The sequence below is a fragment of the Echeneis naucrates genome, chromosome 17, assembly GCF_900963305.1.
Source record: "Echeneis naucrates chromosome 17, fEcheNa1.1, whole genome shotgun sequence".
In the NCBI taxonomy this organism is placed as follows: domain Eukaryota; kingdom Metazoa; phylum Chordata; class Actinopteri; order Carangiformes; family Echeneidae; genus Echeneis; species Echeneis naucrates.
In genome coordinates, this window is record NC_042527.1 from 21099305 (window position 1) to 21125331 (window position 26027).

General features: G+C 46.3%; 2 protein-coding genes and 1 pseudogene across 2 annotated transcripts in view; 1 reads left to right on the top strand and 2 right to left on the bottom strand.

The window, feature by feature from the left end:
* Positions 1 to 317: 317 nt before the first annotated feature.
* Positions 318 to 26027, top strand: part of LOC115057731 (immunoglobulin lambda-1 light chain-like) — a 30421-nt gene continuing 4711 nt past the window's right edge. The window contains exons 1-6 of the mRNA XM_029524924.1: positions 318 to 507; positions 593 to 916; positions 1365 to 1430; positions 2296 to 2610; positions 2703 to 2777; positions 2868 to 3212. Of these exons, the coding sequence (XP_029380784.1) occupies positions 465 to 507; positions 593 to 916; positions 1365 to 1430; positions 2296 to 2610; positions 2703 to 2777; positions 2868 to 3022 (978 nt within the window). The 5' untranslated portion in view covers positions 318 to 464 and the 3' untranslated portion in view covers positions 3023 to 3212. The remainder of the gene's footprint in view (positions 508 to 592; positions 917 to 1364; positions 1431 to 2295; positions 2611 to 2702; positions 2778 to 2867; positions 3213 to 26027) is intronic.
* LOC115057733 (immunoglobulin lambda-1 light chain-like) lies at positions 5050 to 8287 on the bottom strand. Its single transcript, XM_029524926.1, has 5 exons — positions 8098 to 8287; positions 7689 to 8012; positions 7175 to 7240; positions 5551 to 5898; positions 5050 to 5515 (listed from the first exon to the last, which is right to left on the bottom strand). The coding sequence occupies exons 1-5, from the start codon at positions 8138 to 8140 to the stop codon at positions 5355 to 5357; spliced, it is 942 nt and encodes a 313-aa protein (XP_029380786.1). The 5' UTR covers positions 8141 to 8287; the 3' UTR covers positions 5050 to 5354.
* Positions 20236 to 25281, bottom strand: LOC115057714 (uncharacterized; annotated as a pseudogene).

The following is a 26027-nucleotide window of genomic DNA, read 5'->3' on the forward strand; positions in this document are numbered from 1 at the left end:
CTAATCGGATTTCAGAATCATTCTTCCCCTTTTGAACAAGCCATTTTCAAGATTTGATCCAAATCCAATCAGATGACCTTTGAACAACTGGCCCAGTGTGACAGTTGGCCTGTTGTGGAGCAGTGTGTGTCTCTGCAGCAGTCTGAGCTTTATTCAGCAGCACATTTCATTCCAGGTCAGCTCAGTGGGATTTACATCCACAGAAGAAGAAACTACACACAAGCAGAGTGTTGTCTCCAGCAGCAGAGGGCAGCAGTGTGAAGGTTTCACTGCTGACAGCCGAGAAGGCTCACAGGCTGAACTGAAGGCCGCCTCTGTGAGCCCCAGGGGCTGATGGGAGGTTGGAGGAGGCGTTAGAAACCACGTGACCCCGGTCTGATCTCACAGCTCGTCCTTGTTTGGCCTCAGCTGCATCAGAGCTCCACTTCTCCTCAGGTTCCCCAGAGGAAACACCGCTGCACAAAATGCTTCTCCTCCCAGCTGCTGCTCTGTGCTGTCTGTGTTCAGGTGAGTGATTCCAGCCAATCAGGAGCCTCCACCTGTGACCCACACGCTCACACTGACCTTCATCTACCTGTCCGTCTCTCTGCAGCCATGGTTGCCACGGCAGCAGAGGAGCTGATTCAGGACCAGTTATCATTGACCAGGAGAGTTGTTCAGTCAGCCTCTTTCACCTGTGAACAAACTCAGCGGTGTGACTATGATGAAGTTTTCTGGTACCAGAAGAAAGAAACATTCACTCTGATTATGTATATTGATCGGAGTGATGGTGCTGTAGAAAAAGGTTATGGTCATCCTCAGAAAGATGATTTCTCAGCTGTTAATATCCAGAACGGCTGTGAGTTGAAGATCGACAAAGTTAAACTCTCTCATTCAGCCTCCTACTACTGCAGCTGTCTGAAGCTTGATCCCCACAGTGAGAAAAGATCCCTGCAGCCTGAACAAAAACCTTCAGATGAACTGATGTCAAACAGTGTTAGTGACAGGAAGACAGCAGGAAACCACAGCCCAGGGTCACAGATTTCACCTCCAGCTCAGACTCTTGTTCTGGACTCTTCTCTGATATTGATTCATATTTGGATGAGATATTTCAGCAGCTTTCCTGTTGGTCCACACAGTGAGGACGAAGAAGACACACAGGAGCACAATAAGAAAACAAGAGGAGGAACTGAATGAATCAAATCCTGATGAAGAGACCTGACAGACCTGCTCCACCAGAGTCACAATGTGGTCCAGGAGGAAGGACCAAAGAAGAAGAGACAGTGATGTTGATGTGGACATCAGCTGAAATATGATCCTGGTTCATAATGTGGACTCGTTCAGCTCAGCTGACACATTCAACAGCAGACAGGTTTTTGTATCAGTCTCTGTCACTGTGGGAGGATGGTACCACCTCATCTTTGGCTCTGGAACTAAACTGTATGTAACAGGTAAGACAAACATTTCTTTTCCTTCAGCTGTTTTATTGAAGAAGTAGAAAATGTGTTTGAAGTCAGTTTGTGCTGCTTCAGACTTCACACGTTAGTTAGTTTTTGGAAATATATTCTGTAAAATATACTAAATGGTCTAATCGTATAATAATAAAAACAATAAATAAAAACAATAAATAGAATTTTTTCATTCTAACAAAATTTTAAATTTAGCTGAATGTCTGAAATCTGATTTAATAAATATTGTATTTCCCAAAAAAACTCATTGAATTTAAAATCAGATAAAAATGACATTTTAGTTCTGATACAAATATTGTAGTTCCACTAACACACACATATATTCTGATATATTCTGAGCTAAATACGGATTTAAAGGATTTAAATTGTCTTTCCGTCTTTGACTTTCTTGGTGTTTAAACGGCGATAATAAATATTTGAAACGACGAAATAATTCAGTCTGAAGTAGAATATATGTGATCGCTGTCATCAAATCCAAAATGAATAAATGATATTTGAATATATGGAGAATCCAAAATGTCACGGTGAACCTGGGTAAGTGTGAGAAAATGTAAAAATACTGGGAATATATGATGGAAAACATCTGTGGATAAAAGCTGCTGATGTTTCTATCATGAAATGTGTTGGATAGTAAATAGTGAACAGCATCTGATCTGAAGTGTGTTTGATTTTGTGGGACTGATCCATTATTCTAATCAGATGTATATTCAGTGTTGTCTGATGTGTGTGAAGCTGAATCCAGTATCTGTATTGATGAGTCCATGTAGTTTCCAGGATCAGACTGAATGCAGTGCAGTGCTGGAAGCTGCTGTTGACTGTGTCAATGTGTGTCTGTGTCAAACTTCAGATGAGCCGGTAGTGAAGCCCGTGGTGAGCGTGTACCCGGCAGCATCCAGAGCCCACCTGGAGGGGAAGAGCTCCCTGCTGTGTCTGGCCTCAGCCATGTCTCCTCCTCTGGTCCAGTTCTCCTGGAAAAGACAGAAGGAGGACGGTCCTCTGGAGGAGCTGCCCCCTGCCGAGGGAGAGCAGCTGCAGCTCACACAGTTGGGACGGGGACGCTCCGCCGCCATCTTGACCATCCGTCAGCCAGAGAACGCCACGTATAAATACATCTGCTCCGTCAGGCACGAGGGCGGCACAGCGGAGGGCCCGACACAACAAGGTGACCGATTCAGGCTGACTGATTCAGCTCCACGTGGAGACGCTGACATTTCTCACTGCAGCTCCAAACATTGGACTCCTTTTGTGTTTCAGAGGTTCCAGCTCCAGCAGCCTCCTGTCCTCCAGAGACAGAGCCAGCAGTCCTGGCAGCTCAGCAGCAAGCTGACTGTAAGATCACCTGCTCCTCACTGGATCTTAGAGTCTGAGGTCAAAGGTCAGAGACAGTGGACAGACTCTGTGATTCCTTTTCTGTTGCAGTGCTTCCCCTGGATCCTCTCCAGCCTCAGAGCAGGGTGAAGCTGCTCTGTCTGCTCTACACAGTGCTGATAGTGAAGAGTCTGGTGTACTGCTGTGGACTCTCTCTGCTGATGAGCCTCAGAGACGACGGACCGTCCACCAACTACACTGACTGACTTCATCTCAGTCATCACAATTTTCCCTCCCATGTATGTTGTTCTTCCCAGCTTAGATAGAATCAGCTGCTTCTCACAGGTTTCCTTCTTCTTTGTGTTTTTCTCCTCCTGTGTGTCGTGTTAGTGCAGATTCAGCTGACAGACACTTTCAATAAAACCAGATCAGATCTCACTCTGTCACTTTCTGCAGGTTTTTATTTTATTCATTTGTATTTGACTTCAGATGAAATCATCAGAAACAGAATAGATTATATTGACTTTGTTCATTAACAGCTGCAGTCAGTTGACTGTTTATTCAGAATAACGTAACCTTTATTTCTTCGGAGCACAAAATATATTGATGACTGCTGAAAATATACCGGTTATGATGTTTAAAATGGAGAAGGAAAAACAGAAATTACTAGGATGGACTGCGGAGCCTGGATGAACCAAACAATGCACCACAATCGACACTGACACAATTTCTCCTTTTGGAAGTCAAGAAATCTTCCTTTTCATGAAAGGTTGTGCAGCAAAGCAGGAAAATAAAATGTACATAAAACATAAATATTACCGGGGTGAAGAAATAAACAAGTGAAACTGTTTGTCTCAGATTTCTGATATGAACTCAGTCCTTGTGTCCCACACATATTAGCAGAACCATTAGATAGCTCTGTTCATACCACCGTGGAGCGGCACCACACCGTGTATCTAACCTGGGTTACAATAAACATACAGGACGATGACAACATAGACACACACAATATACAACTTCATGTACACTCAGCTGTTAATCAGCTTTTATCAACAACAACAAATGGATCCAAACAGATCGATCAGAAAAGTCCATTTTTAGTCTGCAGTTAATAATGAATGAGATACATAGAACATAATCAGAAGGAGATTTGTATCTCTTCCTCAAACACACAGTAAGATATGAAGGATTATTTCTCTTTCCAACATTTAGCTGACTTATTATTTATTGTAATAATAATGACATCCAGCAGCACGTCAGTTTTCTTTGTGGTTTGTCTGCTGTGAACACTGTTAGAATGAGTGTCAGCCCATCAGATTGAAGGAGGTTTAACGTCTTTTTATTTCCTCCAGCTCTGAGCTGTTTGTCTCACAGATCCTTCCTGGGCTGGCTCTTTGCCCAGGGTGGATGGTAAAGCCACAGGTAACGGTGTGGAGGCTGCAGAGCAGAAACCCACACAGGAAGGAAGTGTTGATTCGCTGTCAACACTTTTTTCTGAGTCCTAATAACCACTGAGAGCAGATTCATATCTGCAGCTCTACACACTCATCAGCCCCCCGCTCTCTGCACTTTTTCCACTGAGCCGGAGTCAACGGAGCCCAGACACACATGATTCCTGACAACAAGCTCCAGGAGCAACATACAGAAGATTTCTGATGGAGGTCAGAGTGACACTGATGAAAACTCAACGTGTCACGCTGTTGTGTTACGTTTAGACAAAAGAGAAAACATCTACACAAAGATGAGGCCCCATTTGTCCACTTGATTAGATTGCGAAGTCAATTTCAGTGTTTAAAAGAGGTTTGGATGGTGAATCAGCTCACACACACTGTTGTCAAAGACTGATGATAAAAACACACAACACTGATCCATTTGGCAGACCCACATGGACACCATCACTGTTGTTCCAGTTCAGACTGTCAACATGTCCATCGTCATCAAACTTTCCTGACAAAGAAAACACCATCAGCTTCTGTCTGATTGATGCTGTGAACACTTTGTGGGCTCCTTCCTCTCTCTGAATCAGCTGCTGTGTTTTCAGAGTGGCCTGAGACTGACCGACAAAATGAGAAAAAGCTGAATGATTTGGACCGACGGGAGAAGAGAAGCCGTCTTCGTAGGTCACAGTTTCATACACGACCACGTCGGGGCTCCGTTTGCTAACACGGCTGTTCACAACTGTACATCACAAAATGTGTTGATTGTTTTCCTGCTGACAATGAAATAATCTGATGTGATCATTCTGTGATGGAGACAAAAAGACCAGAAATGAAGATTGATTCACGTCTTTTTATTCAAGTTGGATTTTCAGCATGAAAACAAAAGTAAAGTTCAGAGTTGAAACTGTCTAACATATATATGAATCACACCGTCATGTTTTCATGAAACTGCAGAAAGTTTTCAATAAAAAACCAGCAGAAAGTGACAGAGAGAGATCTGATCTGGTTTTATTGAGTGTCTGTCAGCTGAATCTGCACTAACACGACACACAGGAGGAGAAAAACACAAAGAAGAAGGAAACGTGAGAAGCAGCTGATTCTATCTAAGCTGGGAAGAACAACATACATGGGAGGGAAAATTGTGATGACTGAGATGAAGTCAGTCAGTGTAGTTGGTGGACGGTCCGTCGTCTCTGAGGCTCATCAGCAGAGAGAGTCCACAGCAGTACACCAGACTCTTCACTATCAGCACTGTGTAGAGCAGACAGAGCAGCTTCACCCTGCTCTGAGGCTGGAGAGGATCCAGGGGAAGCACTGCAACTGAAAAGGAATCAGAGATCAGTCAGCGTCTCCACGTGGAGCTGAATCAGTCAGCCTGAATCGGTCACCTTGTTGTGTCGGGCCCTCCGCTGTGCCGCCCTCGTGCCTGACGGAGCAGATGTATTTATACGTGGCGTTCTCTGGCTGACGGACGGTCAAGATGGCGGCGGAGCGTCCCCGTCCCAACTGTGTGAGCTGCAGCTGCTCTCCCTCGGCAGGGGGCAGCTCCTCCAGAGGACCGTCCTCCTTCTGTCTTTTCCAGGAGAACTGGACCAGAGGAGGAGACATGGCTGAGGCCAGACACAGCAGGGAGCTCTTCCCCTCCAGGTGGGCTCTGGATGCTGCCGGGTACACGCTCACCACGGGCTTCACTACCGGCTCATCTGAAGTTTGACACAGACACACATTGACACAGTCAACAGCAGCTTCCAGCACTGCACTGCATTCAGTCTGATCCTGGAAACTACATGGACTCATCAATACAGATACTGGATTCAGCTTCACACACATCAGACAACACTGAATATACATCTGATTAGAATAATGGATCAGTCCCACAAAATCAAACACACTTCAGATCAGATGCTGTTCACTATTTACTATCCAACACATTTCATGATAGAAACATCAGCAGCTTTTATCCACAGATGTTTTCCATCATATATTCCCAGTATTTTTACATTTTCTCACACTTACCCAGGTTTACCGTGACATTTTGGATTCTCCATATATTCAAATATCATTTATTCATTTTGGATTTGATGACAGCGATCACATATATTCTACTTCAGACTGAATTATTTCGTCGTTTCAAATATTTATTATCGCCGTTTAAACACCAAGAAAGTCAAAGATGGAAACACAATTTAAATCCTTTAAATCCGTATTTAGCTCAGAATATATCAGAATATATGTGTGTGTTAGTGGAACTACAACATTTGTATCAGAATTAAAATGTCATTTTTAATCTGATTTTAAATTCAATGAGTTTTTGGGAAATACAATATTTATTAAATCAGATTTCAGACATTCAGCTAAATTTTAAATTTCATTGGAACATAAAAATGAATTCTATTTATTGTTTTTATTTATTGTTTTTATTATTATACAATTAGACCATTTAGTATATTTTACAGAACATATTTCTTCCGGATTCACAGACACATTTAAAATGACACAAATGTGAATCTCATAAATGGTTGAAGTCCGGATCTATATGTATCATCCTGCATTTTATTTACACGCAAATATGGTTTGAGACCGAATGAGAGAAATTCACTTTGGTGAAGTGAAGATTTTGTAGAAAAAGTCAGCTGAGCAGGAAAATCCTCCTCAATCCTTCATGTCCAGGTGAATTGATTTGAAAAGCAGTCTGATGATTCATGAAGCAGCAGCTGATGAGAATCCACAATTCAGACTTTTTCTATCTAGATCAGACTTTTTGGACTCTTCACAAACTTTTGATCTGCAGCAGCACAAATAAAGAATTCATCTTTTCACAAATGACTGAACTTTGTCAGAGAAGAACGGCTGCAGCAGGAACTTTGTACCAACTATGAACAAACTAACATGTGAAGTCTGAAGCAGCACAAACTGACTTCAAACACATTTTCTACTTCTTCAATAAAACAGCTGAAGGAAAAGAAATGTTTGTCTTACCTGTTACATACAGTTTAGTTCCAGAGCCAAAGATGAGGTACCCGTTTCCTCCCACAGTGACAGAGACTGATACAAAAACCTGTCTGCTGTTGAATGTGTCAGCTGAGCTGAACGAGTCCACATTATGAACCAGGATCATATTTCAGCTGATGTCCACATCAACATCACTGTCTCTTCTTCTTTGGTCCTTCCTCCTGGACCACATTGTGACTCTGGTGGAGCAGGTCTGTCAGGTCTCTTCATCAGGATTTGATTCATTCAGTTCCTCCTCTTGTTTTCTTATTGTGCTCCTGTGTGTCTTCTTCGTCCTCACTGTGTGGACCAACAGGAAAGCTGCTGAAATATCTCATCCAAATATGAATCAATATCAGAGAAGAGTCCAGAACAAGAGTCTGAGCTGGAGGTGAAATCTGTGACCCTGGGCTGTGGTTTCCTGCTGTCTTCCTGTCACTAACACTGTTTGACATCAGTTCATCTGAAGGTTTTTGTTCAGGCTGCAGGGATCTTTTCTCACTGTGGGGACCAGACTTCCGACAGCTGCAGTAGTAGGAGGCTGAATGAGAGAGTTTAACTTTGTCGATCTTCAACTCACAGCTGTTCTGGATATTAACAGCTGAGAAATCATCTTCCTGAGGATGATCAAAAACTTTACCTACAGCACCACCACTCGTTGTAATAAAAAGAATCGGAGTGAATGTTTCTTTCTTCTGGTACCAGAAAACAAAGTCACTGTCACACCGCTGAGTTTGTTCACAGGTGAAAGAGGCTGACTGACCAACTCTCCTGGTCAATGATAAGTGGTCCTGAATCAGCTCCTCTGCTGCCGTGGCAACCATGGCTGCAGAGAGACGGACAGGTAGATGAAGGTCAGTGTGAGCGTGTGGGTCACAGGTGGAGGCTCCTGATTGGCTGGAATCACTCACCTGAACACAGACAGCACAGAGCAGCAGCTGGGAGGAGAAGCATTTTGTGCAGCGGTGTTTCCTCTGGGGAACCTGAGGAGAAGTGGAGCTCTGATGCAGCTGAGGCCAAACAAGGACGAGCTGTGAGATCAGACCGGGGTCACGTGGTTTCTAACGCCTCCTCCAACCTCCCATCAGCCCCTGGGGCTCACAGAGGCGGCCTTCAGTTCAGCCTGTGAGCCTTCTCGGCTGTCAGCAGTGAAACCTTCACACTGCTGCCCTCTGCTGCTGGAGACAACACTCTGCTTGTGTGTAGTTTCTTCTTCTGTGGATGTAAATCCCACTGAGCTGACCTGGAATGAAATGTGCTGCTGAATAAAGCTCAGACTCTGCTGCAGAGACACACACTGCTCCACAACAGGCCAACTGTCACACTGGGCCAGTTGTTCAAAGGTCATCTGATTGGATTTGGATCAAATCTTGAAAATGGCTTGTTCAAAAGGGGAAGAATGATTCTGAAATCCGATTAGATCGTGTCATCCAATCCTTGTTTTAATCTGGATAACTTTGATCCAAAAAAACAGGATTATCCTGATCCCAACAGGAGGTAGGACTTCAACGTGGATTTCAGGAAGAAAATGTAGCAAAATCCTAAAGTTGGTCAAATAATCCATTTGTAGAATTTTTATTTATATTTTGCACTTGATTTGTAATAATAATGATAATAATGCCAACGTCACACTGACTTTGGTTATGAAATAAAGTTGTTTCCATCTTTTTTCCTCACAGATTGTATGTAAATGTATGACAGGTTGGATGGACTGTGACCTTTGTGGAGGACAGTATTTTAGTGAGTGGGGGTATCAGCTCACTGTGAGGGTCTCCTCTCTGCTGTTGTGTTACAGACGTGGAGCTGCCTCCTCCACCAGGGTGTGATGTGACCCCTCAGTATTTTAAAGGACCCCCCTCCTTTATGGGGAACATACATTAACCTCTCTGGTGTGGAGGACGGTTCATATTATCATCCCGCTGCAGGTTTTTTCCCAGCATGCTTTGCTGCAGCTGTGTCACTCTCTGCTGATATTTCCTGGATGTCACACTTTGCTCCTCCGTGGTGAAACAAAAGGACAAAAGATGGCGGCAGGTGCTGTGGTACCGCCCTCCCTAAACCTTTCTGGGGAGTTTCTTATGAAACTAAGGCAAAGTTAACATCCTGGCAGCTAATGTCGGACAAAATCAGATCCCAAGAGCTGTCACAGGCAGGGACGAGCATCCCTGAGTGTCACAAGCCAGACCGCAACAGGTGGAGGATCCACCGGGAGGTTTGTCACCTTTTGTTACAAGTGTAGGTGTGTGAATAACGCACGGAGTCGAGCCGTGTCTATGAACAACGTGTATTCTCTGGCTGTGCACATAACAGGACTGTTACTGACTGCAGGTACTCATGCACGCCCCCCAGGGGCAGCTGTCTGCTGCTGCACCACCCCAGAACATCTCCCTTTCTTTAGCGGGATACAACCCCAACAACAAACTCAGAATAATGCAGCGAAAACTGCATCACCAAGAGATCAACATTCAACATTCACCATAGCTTTCTCAGAACAATAAAAAACAGAATAATAGCATCAAGGAGCCGCAACCCACTGAAGTGAACACTGTCCAGTGTGTGTGTGTGTGTGTGTCAGTCCCAGCTCCATGTATGACCTCGAGGTCAGGTCTGTCTGGATGCTGAATATGCCTCCCACTCTGGGAGAATGCCGGCCCTGTAACTCACGGCATGGCGTGGTCACAGCCTGTGGGGAAGATGGTGGCGACCTCAAAGACGTCGCAGGGCCGCTCACGACTTCCTCCGCGCCGCCCCCGCTTACGAGGCTGCTCAGGTGGCCGTTCTGTGTGGGCTGAGGGCCGTGGAGGTGCGACCTCTGCAGGTCGGAGGTCAACTCTGTTGTGACGGTAGGTGGATCCATCCATGTGGCCCCACCTGCTGCAGGCGTGCACCTCTCCTCCATCGGCCCGTCCTGGTGGGCTGGCCTATGTTCAGCTTTGACGCCTGATGCTTCATTCTCAGCTTGTCAGTGGCCCCAGCAATGACCTGAGGCTCCTCCAGTAGCTGGTCAGCCACAGGAAGAAGACTTCTCAGCCTCCGCGACATCAGCCGTTGTGCCTGGCTGCAGTGCGTGCCCTCAGTGGGCGTGTCCTCCAGTGAAGAGAAGCTTTCCAGGGGTCCTTGCCGCCACGGTCTGCTTCCCTGCATGGGCCCTTCACAATCTTCACCGCAGACTCTGCTTTGCCGTCGCCTTTGGGAGCCTTGGGCAGGATGTGACATTTTCACAGTCCTGTGTGCTTATTTCATCTGTGATGGCTCTAAAATGCACTAAAATGGTTGAGTTCTACTGATCATACGACTTCATTTGGTTTTTTCATCATTTATTGGGGCTGCAGCGGCTGACTTTGAGTGTTTAACTCGCCGTCATGCCATCAAGCTGGTGCCGTGTGGAGGAGGCCGGCCTGGCTGTGGGTGAAGTGGTGGGCTTTGAGTCGGTGAAGTCGGCCTCCAGAATGAACGGGGCCATTGTTATGTTCCTGGATGCTACGGCTAAGGTGAGCGAGGTGGTGGAGAAAGGTGTGGTGATCCAGGACACCTTCACTCCTGTGTTTCCTCTGGTGAACCACCAAAGCGATTATTTCTAACGTCCCACCGTTCATTAAAAACGAGAGCCTGGTTTGTCCCGGTTTGGCCAGATTGTGTCCCAGGTAAAGATGGTGTCAGCCAAAGTGAAGCATGTTGTGTGTCATCGAAGGCAGGTACACATGATCCTAAAAGACCCCACCTGGGACCTGAACCGGTCCTCCTCTTTTAAAGTGGATGGATATACTTACATGGTCTTTGATCGGAAACGATGAAATGTTTTGGCTGTGAAGCGGAGGGACATTTGATCCGCTCCTGTCTGGAGAAGGGTGACGGGAAGAGGACGTTTGCCGCTGGGCAGCAGCCACCGCCGGTTACTTGGTCCGGAGATGCTGGCGGTGGGGGTCCGTCACAGCCCCCTCGGTCCGAGGCTGCCGCTGATGTGGCTTTACCAGCTGAGGATCTGGAACCTCTGTGGCCGCGGGAGGTGAGGGACCCCCTCTAGTGTCCGGAGGAGGAAGTGAATGTGACAGTTCAGAACCATGGTGATGGGGATGAAGCTGGGGTGTCAGGCCATAACGGACTAAATGAAAACCAGCAGCCAGTGAGTTTTTAGAGGAAGACATGCTGAGTGATGATGATGATTTAAAAATCTCACAGAAGAGGAAAAACAAAGAGTCAGGAGGAAACAGTACCACAAAAGTGTGTAGAACCAGCAGAGGAGCAAAGCTCGCCAGGATGGGGACAGTGACTCTGTCTTCTCACAGGAGTCATACAATCTGAACCCTGCAGCTGAAATCAAACGCTTCCTGGAACAGACCAACGGGCAGAGACTCGTTTCAGTGGAAGATTTTTTTCCCTGATTTGAAACGTTTTGTGTGGTCTGCTAAACCTCTAACCAGGAAGACTGGGATGTGGAGGATGTGCTGTCGGACCAAGAAGTCTACAGACTGAAGAAGCACATTGTCAGGGTCAAAGGTCATATCAGCAGTCACGATGATGAGTTTGATTGATGCGTGTGATTTTAGTCTCAGCACGTTAAATCTTAATGGAGCCAGGGCTGATTTTAAGAGGGCCGCTCTTTTTAAGCTCATGGAGATAAAGAGGATCGACGTCATGTTTGTACAGGAAACCCGCAGTACAACAGATAACGAATGTGAATGGAGGCAGGCTTTTAATGGGGAAGTCATTTTAAGCCACCGGTCCAGTTGTAGCGGAGGGGTGGGAATTTTATTTTCAAGGACGTAGAGGAAATTATTCCAGGTGTTTTAATCAAAGTGAGAGCAGTCTTTGAAAATATGTTTGTGTTTTTAAATGTCTACGCACCAACACATGGGTTGGATAGGATGGCATTTTTAAGCACTTTGAATGAGTTTTTGTTTTAGGAGGTGATTTTAACTGTACAGAGACACCTCTGCTAGACAGGAACCATTCAGAGCCCCACCCTGCATCTTCCAGGCAGCTCACACAGATAATACAAACAAACCAGCTGTCTGATGTGTGGAGGGTTTTTAACAGCAGGAGCCATTCAAGAGAGAACTTTGTGTCATTAGCTCGACTGGACCGTTTTTATTGTTTTAGCCATCATTTGAATATTTTTAAAAGATGCCACATTCAGCCTGCGGGTTTTAGCGATCACTCTCTGGTCTCCTGTTCAGTTTTTATTAAGAATGTTCGTTTAAAGAGCGCCTATTGGCATTTTAACACCGCTCTTTTAAGCAACCAGGCTTTTAGAAATGCTTTTAAGTTTTTTTGGGAGAGCCATAGGGAGGGCAGGCCTGCCTTCACCAGCATTCAGCAGTGGTGGGACTTTGGGAAGACTCAGATTCAACAGTTATGCCAACAGTTCTCTCGCCATGTCACTGGAGATTTGACCCGATCTTTGAAAAATCTGGAGTTTGAGGCAGAAGAACTGCAGTCCTTAGCAGAGTCCTCTGGAAATCGAGGGCATTTAGACTCCCTCAAACACAAAAAGCCGGCCATAGACAACCTGCTAGGTGTGTCAGCACAGGGAGCTCTAGTCAGGTCTAGGTTTTTAAATGTGGCTCAGATGGATGCACCATCTCGATTTTTCTTTGGCCTGGAGCAAAAAAACGGACAAAGGAAGATCATTCACTGTTTACGTACGGACAGTGGGGCTGATATCTCAGATCCATCTGAGATTAGAAGGTTTGCTGTCGGTTTCTATGGAAACCTTTTTAAGAGTGAACGGTCAGATAATCCAGATGTGCACAGCAGCTTCCTAGCAGGTCTCCCACAGGTAAACTCAAAAGCAAACTCAGAGCTGGGGGCAGCTCTAACGCTGCCGGAGTTACACGAGAGTGTCAGAGCACCAGGGATAGACGGCCTCCCTGTCGACTTCTACAAGTCCTTCTGGTCCATAGTTGGACCTGATTTTCTTGAAGTAGTGTCGGACAGCTTCCAGAACGGACGCCTTCCTCTGAGCTGTCGGAGAGCTGTCATTACCCTGCTACCGAAGAAGGGAGACCTGCAGCTAATAAAGAACTGGAGGCCAGTTTCTCTGCCGTGCACGGATTATAAAATCCTGTCCAAAGCTCTGGCCCTCAGGATGACAGAGGTGATCCATCATACATCCTGATCAGACCTACTGTGTACCTGGCAGGCTAATAAGTGACAATGTCCACCTGACTCGGGATGTTTTGGCGTTTTCCAGTGAATTGGGCATCGAAACTGGTCTGATTTCAATAGACCAGGAAAAAGCATTTGACCCGGTTGAACACCAATAGCTTTGGCGGACTTTAACCGGGTTTGGGTTCAACCCTGGGTTCATCGCCATGATCAGGGAGCTCTACGGTGACGCTGCGACTGTTCTGAAAATTAATGGCGGGCTGAGTGCACCCTTTAATATTGAGAGGGGGGTGAGGCGGGGCTGCCCTCTCTCTGGAATATTGTACTCTGTAGCCATCGAGCCTCTGCTTCACCAGCTGAGACAGAAGCTAACAGGTGTGTTTTTCCCCAGTTGTTCTTTGTCTTTTAAAATGTCTGTGTATGCTGATGATCTTATCCTACTTGTAAATTCTCAAAAGGATATTGATGTTTTAACTGACACTGTTCATTTATTTGGTCTTATTTCTTCTGCAAAGGTGAACTGATGGTGGGGGAGAGGCTGGGGGTTCAGCTCACCCTGCCTGCTGGACTCACCTGGAAAAGAGGTGGGTTGAGGTACCTGGGGGTCTTCCTGGGGGATGAGACCAATGTAAAGAAGAACTGGGACAACGTTCTTGAAACAGTGAAAGGCCGACTCAACAAGTGGAGCTGGCTACTCCCTAAAATGTCTTATAGAGGCAGGGTCCTGGTCTCATCCTCCCTGTGGCACAGGCCGGCCTGCATGGACCCCCCAGCCTCTCTCCTTTCTCAGGTACAACGCATTTTAGTTGATTTTATTTGGGATCAGATGCATTGGGTCCCACAGAGTGTCCTTTTCCTTCCAAAAGAGGGGGGGGGGGGGGCAGGGCCTGGTTCATTTAGCCAGCAGGGGTGCTGCTTTTCGATTACAGTTTATCCAAAGATTGTTGACTGGACCAAAGGACACTGTGTGGAGGGCTCTAGCTTGCTGCATCCTGAAGCATTTTAATAGCCTGGGTTTGGATTTTAATTTGTTTTTAATGGACAGCACTCAGATTAACAGGTCATCATCTCTTTCTAGTTTTTATAAAAGTGTTTTTATCGTTTGGACTTTGCTGGAAAAGATAAGACAGAAACAGGCGGATTCTCTGCACTGGTTGCTAAAAGAACCAGTCCTCCACGGGACAATCCTGGACTGTCCGGGCTGGGTGGGCCCTTCTCTGTCTTCTCCATTACAGACTGCAGGGCTCACTACTCTGGGCCAGGTGGTGGAGTTGGCTTGGCCCCAGCTGCAGGATTTGCTTGCTTCCAAATTGGGTCTGAGGTCCGGCAGAGTCACCAAAAAATTCCTGGACCACTGGAAATGAAAACTGAGTGGACACGAGCTCCGGATGTTGGAAAGTTTCTCCTCTGGTGAAATCACTGAAAACACACAGGACCACTTCTCCCTTATCCTGCTGACTTTGGACCTGAAGGACTGTGCAGGTCCTTACCTGGACCCCTGCCCTCAGGCCTCTTTGCAGGAGGCCTCAGGAAAAACCTTCTACCGTTTGATGGTAAAGACACTGAACAGGAACAAGTTGAGTGGACGCATTGATACCCCCCTGGAGGAGTCATCTTGACCTGGGGGGGTGGAGACCAGCCTGGAGGTCACTATATAAACCTCCACTGACAAAAAGACATGGAGACCTACAGTGCAGGATCCTCCACGGAGTGGTGGCAGTGAACTCTTTTATCTCTGTGCTGAATGAAGATGTCCATTCTGCTCACAGAGAGAGACTGTGTTTCACTGTTTCACTGGATGGCACCGATAGTCTGCACTGTTCCTGTTCCTCCAACGTGTCTTTACTGCTTTTACAGAGGTTTTTATAAAAGGGGTTTTTATTTGTGGTTTTAATTACACTCGGCAAAAGAAGGAGAAGAGCCAGCTTTTGAACTTTGTACTCGGCCAGGCTAAGATGGCAGTGTATGTAAGCAGGAAGAGGAAGGTGGAGGGGGGGGAGACCATCTCTCCTGTTCTGATGTGTGTGGAGCTCATCAGGTCCAGGATCAGGTTAGATTTTAGTTTTTATAAGATGACAGGAGATTTGGGCTCTTCTGAAAATGTGTGGAGTCACCAAAGCGTCCTTTGTCATGTGGAAGATGATGACCTGTTGTTTGGGAATGTGCTGAACGTGTAGTGTGTACTTTGTATAGATGTGTTTGTGTATATATGTATGTATGTACATGATTTCTGGTCTGTGTGTGTAGGCCATGTGCTTATTTCAACTATGTGTACGTATATGTATATATTTATTTTTTAATACCAGCTTGATTTAAGAGCGGCAATTAAAGTTGGTTTAAAAATCAAAATCTCTATCAGTCTCCCTCTCTCTCTCTCTCTCTCTCCCTCCCTCTCTCTCTCTCTCTCTCGCCCTTGAAAATGGGCTCTGGGAAAAGGTTAGGTTTTGTCAGTGATGTTCTGGAACAGCTCTTTGACAGTGAAAGTGTCTGAGGCAGAGGATTGTGTTGAGGAGGACCCTGATTTGGAGGCATTCTCATCTGATGAGAATCAGAGTGCTGACCCTCCTGTTGTCACTCAACCACCAGCAGACATGACCCCTTCCAAAAATGGAAAGATAATATGGTCCCTTTCTTCACTTCAACAGCAGGTAGACTTAGTGCTGCTAATATTATCAAGATGGTTCCAGGCCCAACCAGATATGCAGTCAGCCGTGTTGAAGACATCAAGTCATCATTTGAGCTCTTAACACCATCAGTCAAAAATATTGTTCTTGGGATGACACATTTAGAGGGGAAGCGTATGTATGGGGACACTTGGGAAGAGCCAGCATGTCTCTGAAGACATTCCAAGTTTTGTCCCGTGTCATACGCTTTGATGACAAACAAACAAGGCAGGGCCGATGAGAACGTGGCAATAAGGCACGTGTGGGCCGGTAGGTGCAACATTTACTCCTGCTTTACAATCCAGGCCTCCACGTGACTGTTGATGAGTGCTTGGTTGCGTTTCGTGGGCGCTGTAAACCTGCATGGGCAAAATATTACATGTGATCATTATTTCACATCTCACGCTGTGGGTGAGGAACTGCTCAGAAGGAAGGTTACGACGTTGGGGACAGTGAGAAAGAATAAACCAGAGCTTCACTCTGAACTTCTTGCTGTCAAGAACAGGAAGGTAACATCTTCACTGATAAAGCAACTGTGGTCTCCTATTGCCCCAAGAAAGGGAAAAATGTCCTGCTGCTCAGCGCCATGCACAAAGATGCTGCCCTGAGCAGCAGAGAACACAACAAAACACAAATGGTGCTGGACTACAATGAGACAAAGGGACGGGTGGACCACCTGGACAGGTCACAGCTACATACAGCTGTCCACGCATGACTGCCCGTTGGCCCCTTGTCATCTTCTTCCACATCACTGATGTGAGTGCATGCAGTGAAATAAACAAGGACTGGAACGGGAGAACTGAGTGGAAGGAGGATTTTCCTGGAGCAGCTTGGTAATGTGCTGGTGAAACCTCAGACTGAGAGAAGACGGTGCCTTCCAAGAGCATCAACAGCTGCTGCAGCTATTGTGAAGGACAGACAGAAAGAGACAAACACCCCAACTCCTCCAATGGCACAAACCGCAGGCGAGAAACGTGGCAGGTGTCAGGTTTGTCCCACCTGAAATGATTGTGAGACCAGCATGACCTGTTTGTTACACACACTCTCTGCACATCCTGTGTAAAGCAGTGCAGACTGGAAGCCTGACTGTGGGCCTAAAGAGCTGTTCCATGTTCTCATTTTTCTGTTTCAAACATGTAAACCCCCTCACAAACACAAGAAAACACAAAACAACTTTAACTCTGCCGCTGCCAGTCCCAAACCTGGATAACAAAAGAGGAGGGGTGAGTGAGAGGGGTGGGGGTGGGGGATGAATCACTACGGTTCATTCTGTGAGAATCATGAATGTGCACCCCAAATTAGAAAAGATTTGGATGAAAGATAAATTATTTCTAATTTCAAAGTTTAGCCTGATGGTGGCGCTAGAGGAGAGGTCAAGGTTTCATTATCAAGAGGTTATTTATGTATTGAACAAATAAACAAAGTGCCTGACACAAAAACTTGGTCAACAACTTTCTGTAAATCATTTTGTGGGGGCACATATCCCTGAGGTCAGACTGACCCCGAGGGTGAAATGTGTTCATATTGGAGGGTTATAGGAGGGTTAAGTGGAGAACAGTTGATTTGAAAAAACTGAATATTACAGAAAGATCACTTGGACTCATCTCCAAACAGTCTCTCCCTTTCTGCAGAGACATGGCTCAGTTCTGCAGTTGCTGTTCCACATACTTCCATGCAGAGCGCTTGTTCAGAGCCTGTGCTTCTGGTATTAGGCAAAGTACCTGCCAGTCACGGTACCAACAGATGTCGTCCCGAAGACTTGGCCGATGGAACGTGTTTATGCCATGGCGGTGCATACACTTAACTTTCACACTGTGCCCTTCTGCATCCATGATGACACCTGGGTCTGCTTCATGGTCATACTTAACGACGCACCACTCTGCAATGTGCTTTACCTCAATCATTTCTGCTCTCCAAGGATTATCTGGTGTCTTTCCACATGCTGAAACAGGAACATTAGCTAGAGTGAGCTGTTGAAGGTGAAAGCAGGGGCGGTCCAAAACACCTTCCTCCCTTTTACACAGACATGAGATGTGTCTGTATTTCATTTGGCCGGGTGTCAGACTGATAGCTTGGTGGATTCTCATCGTGCCGTTTATGGCAGCTATTGCAGGAACCTCAGGCTTTGATTCAATATCCCTCTGTGGGATGAAGAACAGCTCGACAGATGTGTCCAGGCTTTTCAGCTTGTTATAGCTCTGGGCATCAGGAATGTCCCCTTCATGGGCTACAATCCGGTCTGCTGGCCTCTTTCTGGCTTGACTTTTTGATTCTAAGTAAAAAAAAAAAAAAAACGCCCCCGAAGGAGGATAATAAGGCTACACTAAAGGGACCAGTCTGGCCATTGGCCTCCGGGTGATAGCCTGAGGTCAGTCTGGCTTTGGCTCCGATGAGCCGGCAACATTCCTTCCAGAAATGTGACACGAACTGGGGACCCCGGTCTGAAACAATGTCCTTGGGAAAGCCATGAATCTTGAACACTTGGTTAATCATTATTTCAGCCGTCTCTTTGGCTGAAGGCAGCTTCGGCAAAGCAATGAATCTGGTCATTTTAGAAAATCTATGAACCACTGTGAGGACGGTGGTGTAACCTTGTGAGACCGGGAGCCCTGTGATGAAATCCATAGATATATCCGACCATGGTCTGGAAGGAATGGGCAGAGGCTGCAGCAGTCCCATTCATGACCTGGAGGACATCTTATTCCTGGCACAGACCGGACAAGCCTCGACGTACTCCCGGACCTCCGATTCCATGGATGGCCACCAGAGACTCCCGGATGACAGGAAAGCAGCGAGGAGTGGGCCCAATGAATCACTTGTGGGCGCAGATTGACGGGGACGAACAATCGATTCTCGGGGCACCCACTAGGTGCCGGAGCCTCAACATTAGCTTGCTTAACCTCATTTTCTATCTGCCAAGTCACCGCACCAACCACACAGGTCAGTGGAAGGATAGGTTCTGGTTCCTTGGCAGCAGGCTCAGGGTCGTAGAGACGTGGCCGGGGCGTCGGGTTTAATGTAAGAGATGGAGAAGGAGAAACGGTTAAAGAAGAGCGCCCACCTGGCCTGACGGGAATTGAGTCTCTTGGCCTTGCGTATATATTCCAGGTTTTTGTGATCCGTCCAGACAATGAATGGATGTTCAGCTCCCTCCAACCAGTGTCTCCACTCCTCCAGAGCCACCTTGACTGCTAACAGCTCCCGGGGTGTTGAGCCCAGTTTTCCATTCGTCCCCCTCCCTGATTCTTACAAGATGATAAGCATTACAGAGATCTAATTTCGTGGATATTTTGGCCTGTTGGAGTTGGTCGAAAACGGAGGACATGAGGGGCAAAGGATAACGGTTTTTTATTGTGATGTCATTGAGGGGGCTGTAATCAATGCATGGTCTTAGGGACCCATCCTTTTTAGCCACAAAGAAGAACCCAGCTCCAGCAGCTGACCAAGAGGGGCGGATCAGCCCCGCCTTCAGTGAAGTCTCGATGTACTCCTTCATGGCCGCCTTCTCTGGCTCGGAGACCGAGTATAGACGGCCCTTGGGGATGCTGGAACCAGGGATCAGGTCAATGGCTCAGTTGTAGGGTCTATGAGGAGGCATCAAAAAGGCCTTGGATTTGCTGAACACCTCCCGGAGGTGGTGGTAACAGGAAGGGACGGATGTTAGGTCTAATTCTGAGTCTGTGGTGGCATGGAGAGAAACATGGATAATGTTTGACACATCATCTTCAGGGTTCTGGATGTACTCAGTGTGTTCCGCACATTCCTCCCCCCACCCTATGACCTCTCCAGTCTTCCAGTTAATGTGGGGGTTATGGGTGCACAACCAGGGATGGCCAAGGATTAGTGTCTGTGATGGAGAGTGACAGAGGAGAAGAAGAAAAAAACAAAAACAAAAACTGTATGTGCTCTTGATGTCCGTGAATGTGTAGTTTAAGGGTTTCAGTGATGTGGGTTATCGTGAACAGTTCATTGCCATTGAGAGCACGAGCATTAATGGGTCTGGCCAATGACTCGGGATTGAGCCCTAATCTGGCTGCCAACCCCCCAGTCCATCAGACTCTCATCGGCCCCCTTTAAGGCTCGTGGTTGTGTCGTGGTAAGGCCCTCGCTGCTGTGAGGACACGTGAAGCACGGCCCTGAACTGCGGGTAAACTCACCTGTTTGGTCCCTTTGGCGGGGCACGCGGCGACGAGGTGGCTGGACTCCCCGCAGTAGAAGCATCTGCCCTCCTGCTGCCGTCGTTGCTGCTCCTTGGATGTCCTGCCAAGTTGCATGGGTTCAGACTCCCCAGCCAGAATTCCATCCGCTCTCCGCTGCTAGGGTGCAAAAGCGGATGGCGTAGTCACAAACCGACCCACCAGCCTGTGTCAGCCCGCTTAGCTCCCTGGCCTTTTCTCGGTCTGTGGTTACCGGGTCAAACGTTCTCTGGAGAGCCGCTTGAAAATCCCGGAGTGAGTGACAAAGTGGGGAGTCACGGCCCCATTCCGCAGTGGCCCATGCCCTTGCTCTTGCGGTCAGATGGGACACCATAAACGCAATCGCTCGGTCATTGGAAAAGGCGTGGGGGGAATGCTCAAAGTGGATGGAGCAGTCTATCAAAAACTGCCTTGCAAAGTCCGGGCTCCCCGGAGAATCACTCTGGGGGCGCCAGTCTAATGGCAGTCCAGCGGCAGGCTCAGCCTGAACGGAAACCGCGGTCGGAGCCGGTGGCTCCGGTTTGATGGGTGGTTTGGCGGTTTGCTGCAGGTGTCCGACCAGGACCTGCACTTGGGCTGACAGCTGGTCCAGCTGTGCCACCATCACCCCCTGGAACTCCTCCTGGCGGGTGAGTCGTGCTTCTTTGGTACGTAGTGCGGCCGTCAGCTGGGCCGCCTCTGCTGAGTCCATACTGGCCAGTGTGTACTGTCAGGCCGGGACCCAGAAAGGATTCAGATGCGGAGGTAGCGAGAGTCAGATCTTTATTTGTGTGAGCAATGATCTTAGGAGGATAATAAGGCTACGCTAAAGGGACCTAACGGGGAAAACGGAAAATACTCCGTAAGGAGAAAAACCCTGACTAGTCAAAACAAAAACTCTCACGCTTCTAAGCGGAGGATCAAAGGTAAATCGATATGTTATGGAAACTCAAAATCACTCAAATGGAGGAAAAACACAAAGGCTATAAACATTAATCTACAAACACACACACAAAAAAAATCACTCATACAGAGGAAATACTAAGGCTATAAAAAGGCTATAAAAAGACAAGACAAGGAGAAGACAGATTATTTGAGCTGTGGGGGGAAATGGGGAACAGGTGGAGACAATCGGTAATCATGAAGACACACAGGATACATGAGGAAGGGCAAGTGTTCTGAAACGAGAGGAGAGTTAGGCATTTCAAAATAAAACAGGAAATGACAAGACACAATAAAGCCCAGACGAGACAACCTCACCACGGTGTGACAGTCCCTTTCTTTCTCAAGGTACTTTCTTCTTCTGTCATCAGCATCACAACGTTCCCGATATCTCCTTGCTATCTCGGCTCCTTTTGATCTCATTCCTTGAAGAAGACTATTCAAAATGTTCCCTGACACATTTTAATTGGCAGTCCCGGTAAACTAGGCTTGCTGATACCGATATCGCTAAAGAAATTGTCCATATTGTCCATTCTTACTATGTATAGCATGTACTGATATAAAATGTGTGTAATCGTTTCACATTAGCAGCATGTGGCCTAAACTAAGCTCATGTCCACCCCGTCATGGAAGGCTTGCTGACAGGGTGTCAAAGATGACTTTGACTTTGACTTGACATCACTGTTGTCCCTCATACTCGTCTGGTTCCGACCTGCCCTCTGCCTGGTACTGCTGCCTCATCCACAGTTTATTCTGGGCCCTGGGATTTCCCCCCTCAAGCCCCTTAAAGGACTGCCTTTTCCCCTTGGAACTGAACTGTGCTTATTTACCTGCTTCTGCTGACAATAAAGCTCATTACAAATCTCCCTGGCCTTGTTGGTGCTGCTTTTGGGTCCAAACCTCACCCCTTTCAAAAAAGGCTTTCAGTGGTGCAAACATTTTGAGCACTAGAGCAGGGAGCATGGACAGCCAGTGAACATTGCTGTGTCCCAAGATGTTGTGATACTCTTGGCCGACAAATTCACAAAAGCTCTTCAATCTTTCCACTCTAACAGTATAAACATGAAAATACCTGAATATCTTTGTGAGCAGGTACTCTACATCGATAGGAAGGGTATCCATGGCTGCTCTGGTTGCATTGTGGATGATGTGGGCAGGACAACTCCCACCAATCACCTCCGCTGCAGGGCATTCTTCACTTTGGTGTGGACATTGACTCTCCCCACCCTTTTCAGCCCACCAAAGTTGGTTTGTGTTGTCTACAGAATGGCACTACTTTATTTTCAAGTGAGAATTTTTCACCATCACGATCTCAGCTGCAAGTTCCTCCGCCTTTTCTCCTTTGAGCTCAACAAAATCAAGCAGTATTGTTTCTATGGACATGCTGCCATCATTTGCTTTGCAATACCTGACCATTATTGGCAGCAGCTTCACATGTCCATGGTTGGATGAATCAACGGACAGGGACACAAATTCAACCTGGTCTCGGTCCTGTGTTACCAGATTGGCTGCCCATGGTGCAAACACATTCTTCACTATGGCTTCACCTTTGGTCCGAGCACATGAAAACGTTGGCTCATGAAGCTTCTTTGTCAGTTGTGCGTTGCAGTCCTATGATTGTGTTTCACAGTGTGGTATGCCAGGATGCCCTCCTGCACAGCTAACTCATACTCCTTTTGGGAAGGCTCTGTCTTCTTATAGGATGTGGTGATGGAGGGCGTAACAGCATTGGCAGTCAGACCTTTTTCATGGTTTTTTGTCAGCTGATGCTCCACCACAGCACATCTCCCCCCACTTGTAATGGAAAACGAAGACTGGCAAAGGGTGCAGTGGAGTATTGTGCCATCTTGGCCTGAGCGACAAGGCGTATAAACGGAAATTCATGCTGGATTTCTTCAGTAAAACGGCATTTGCTCTTCTTTGAAAGAGCCATCTTCTCCTCTGCTCTTCTTCCCTCTCCTTGTCTCTTTTCTCTTCTCCTTAAATGCTTTTCTTCACCCTTCCTTATTCTCTTCTTACTCTCCTTTCCTTCACTTCACCTTTTCATTCATTTCATTTCATTTCCTGTGAATCATTCCATATGGGATTAGAAGACATCACAAGAAGGTGACAAATAAATGAATAAATGAAAAAAAGACTGGACTAACTCACCTGAGGCAAAGAACCGGAGCGCCACACATCCAGTCTGGACTCTGTCGGCTGTCAGAGCTGTTGTTCCAGCACACAGTCACCAACATGCAGATCTGAACCTGTGGACAGAACCTGGTCTGAAAACCAAACGGGTTAACTGTGTCTCTGCTCTGTGGAACTGCCGGCTGCCTTCTGATAACAGTGAGATAAAAAACAGGTGGATAAAACAGGTAGATGGCCTGCTGCAGATCAGCACAGAGCTGTCAGCTGCTACAGCACCACCTAGTGTCTACCTGTTCACATCACTGCTACTCCAGCAGCCTGTTATCCTCATTTATTTCATTCAGTGGGCCGAATGTGCTGTCAGCTGACTGTCAGAGTGGAAAATGCAATATGTTGTACAAACACTCACAATACAGAAGTGTGTTGTATGTGAGCCCTTGTTGAGAACAGGGGGCGCTGCAGGAACAATAAGATAAGATGTTCCTTTATTTGTCCCACAGTGGGGACATTTACAGTATTACAGCAGCAAAAGAGGGCACCAGTAAAAAAAATAAATAAATAAAATTATACAATAAATAACAATGTACAGTTTAGATAATAAAAATAAGTCAGATCTAAAAGTGTGGACAGTACGGTCAGTTCAGAGAGTTTTGTGTGTGGTCTGCTGGTTGTGAAGTCTGACAGCTGCTGATGTTGCTGTCTGTGTGCTTTTCTGTGATTGAAATGATGGTAATAACTGAAGATACAGAAGATAGGAAGGACAGATGTTTGTTTTGGATACAGAAATACATTGTTGGTTCATTAGGATGAACACAGAAGGTCAGACTCCTGGAAGCACAATAAGTGTGCACATACTGTTTCACCAGATTGGAAAGATACAAAGGTGAGGTACCGTTTACAATTTTATAGTTGAGAAGTAACACTTTGAAGTCTGCTCGCACCTGAACTGGAAGCCAGTGTAAGGAGGCCAGCACTGAGGTAATGTGATCCAATCTGCCGACTCCAGTCAGGATACGAGCTGCAGCATTTTGAACCATTTGAAGACCATGAGTGCTTTTTTTGGGGTAAGCCAGACAAAAGGGGCGTTACTATAGTCCAACCGTGATGTCACAAATGCATGGATCAGAACCTCAGTGTCCTTAAATGATAAAGCAGGTCTGATCCTAGCAATGTTTCTTAAATGGAAGAAAGCAACTCTTGTAATCTCTTTAATATGGAGATTAAAAGAAAGCGTGTTATCAAAGACCACACCAAGATTCCTAACTCTGTCTCCACAATGAATAACACAGTCATCTGGAGACAGAGTAAAGGTATCCTGTAGGTGGCTCCACTTTGATGGTCTAATAAGGAGCATCTCTGTCTTAGCTGAGTTCAGTAGCAGGAAATTTCCTGATAACCAAATCGATATTAAAAGAACAAAGAAGCTGACCCAGTGGTACCAGATACAGGGAAAAAAGCAGAGGGCCCAGAACGGAACCCTGTGGAACTCCATACCTTACTGTACAGGACTCAGAGCGGGTGTTGTTGAACACAACACTTTGTGATCTCTCCAGCAGGTAAGACTTCAACCACAGGAGGACCTGACCTGAGATACCAAAAATGTTCTCAAACCTGTCCAACAATATCTGATGATCCAGGGTGTCAAAAGCAGAGCTCAAATGTAGCAGTAATAAAATCGAGGGGGAGTCTGAGTCCAATGAAAAAAGTAAATCATTTACTGCTTTTGTAGTGGCTGTTCCGGTGGAATGATTTGATCTGAAGGCCGACTGTAATGACTCAAATAGGTTGTTAGTTGACAAGTACTGTATGAGCTGATTTGAGACCACTTTCTCAAAGGTTTTTGATAAAAAGGCAGGTTGGAGACAGGTCTATAACTTGTCAGAGAGTCAACAGCTAAGCCAGGCTTCTTCAGTAATGGTTTAACCACTGCAACTTTAAAACAATCTGGGAAAACCCCTGAAGAGAGTGACATGTGCAATAGATATAAAACATAAGGTCCTAATGTTGACCATAACTCTTTTACCACCCAGGATGGCAGAGGATCCAGTGAGCAGGTTGTACCACCAGCTGACATAACAGCCTTAGTAAGAGTTCAAATTCATTCACCCATGGAAGAATCAGTGATCTTGTCTCTGATGTCTTCAACCTTTTCATTAAAAACATTAAGAAGTCATGTGCAGACAGCCTGTTTATGCTGTGTAAGCCCAGAGAAAGTGTCAAATAGCAGTTTGGAATTATGCTTGTTATTCGTAATCAGGTTAGAATAATAGGCTGTTTTCACTGTTGACATTGACGTCTGATATGAAGTCAAACTGTCTTTCCACGCTTGATGAAAGACCTCAAGCCTGGAATGACGCCGCTGACGTTCAGGTTTTCTGCAGTTTTTCCTCAGGGTTAACAATTCCTCATTTAGCCAGGGAGTGTGGCTCTGTTTGGGCCCCTTACGCTGTTTTTCAGGAGCCACTGAGTCACGTAAACCTGTAAGTGCACTATTACATTTCTCAGTGAGACAGCTCACCGAGAGTGTCTGACTAAAAACAGGGTTTATAACTTTGATGTTAAACTTCTGATGCACTGGGGCTAATGCTATTTTACCCAAAGTTAGCAAATTGGGAATTCAAATCTCAAATAAAATTGATGAGTGATGTAGAACTGGCAATGGGCGGACATCAGTCACTGTAACAGACAGCACGTAGCCCAAGACAAGGTCCAAAGTATGGACACCTTGATGTGTTGGGCCAGACACAGATTGTACGAGGTTAAAAGACTGTAAAAGATTTAAAAGGTCTTTAACAGGAGGCTTATCGTCACAGCAAAGGT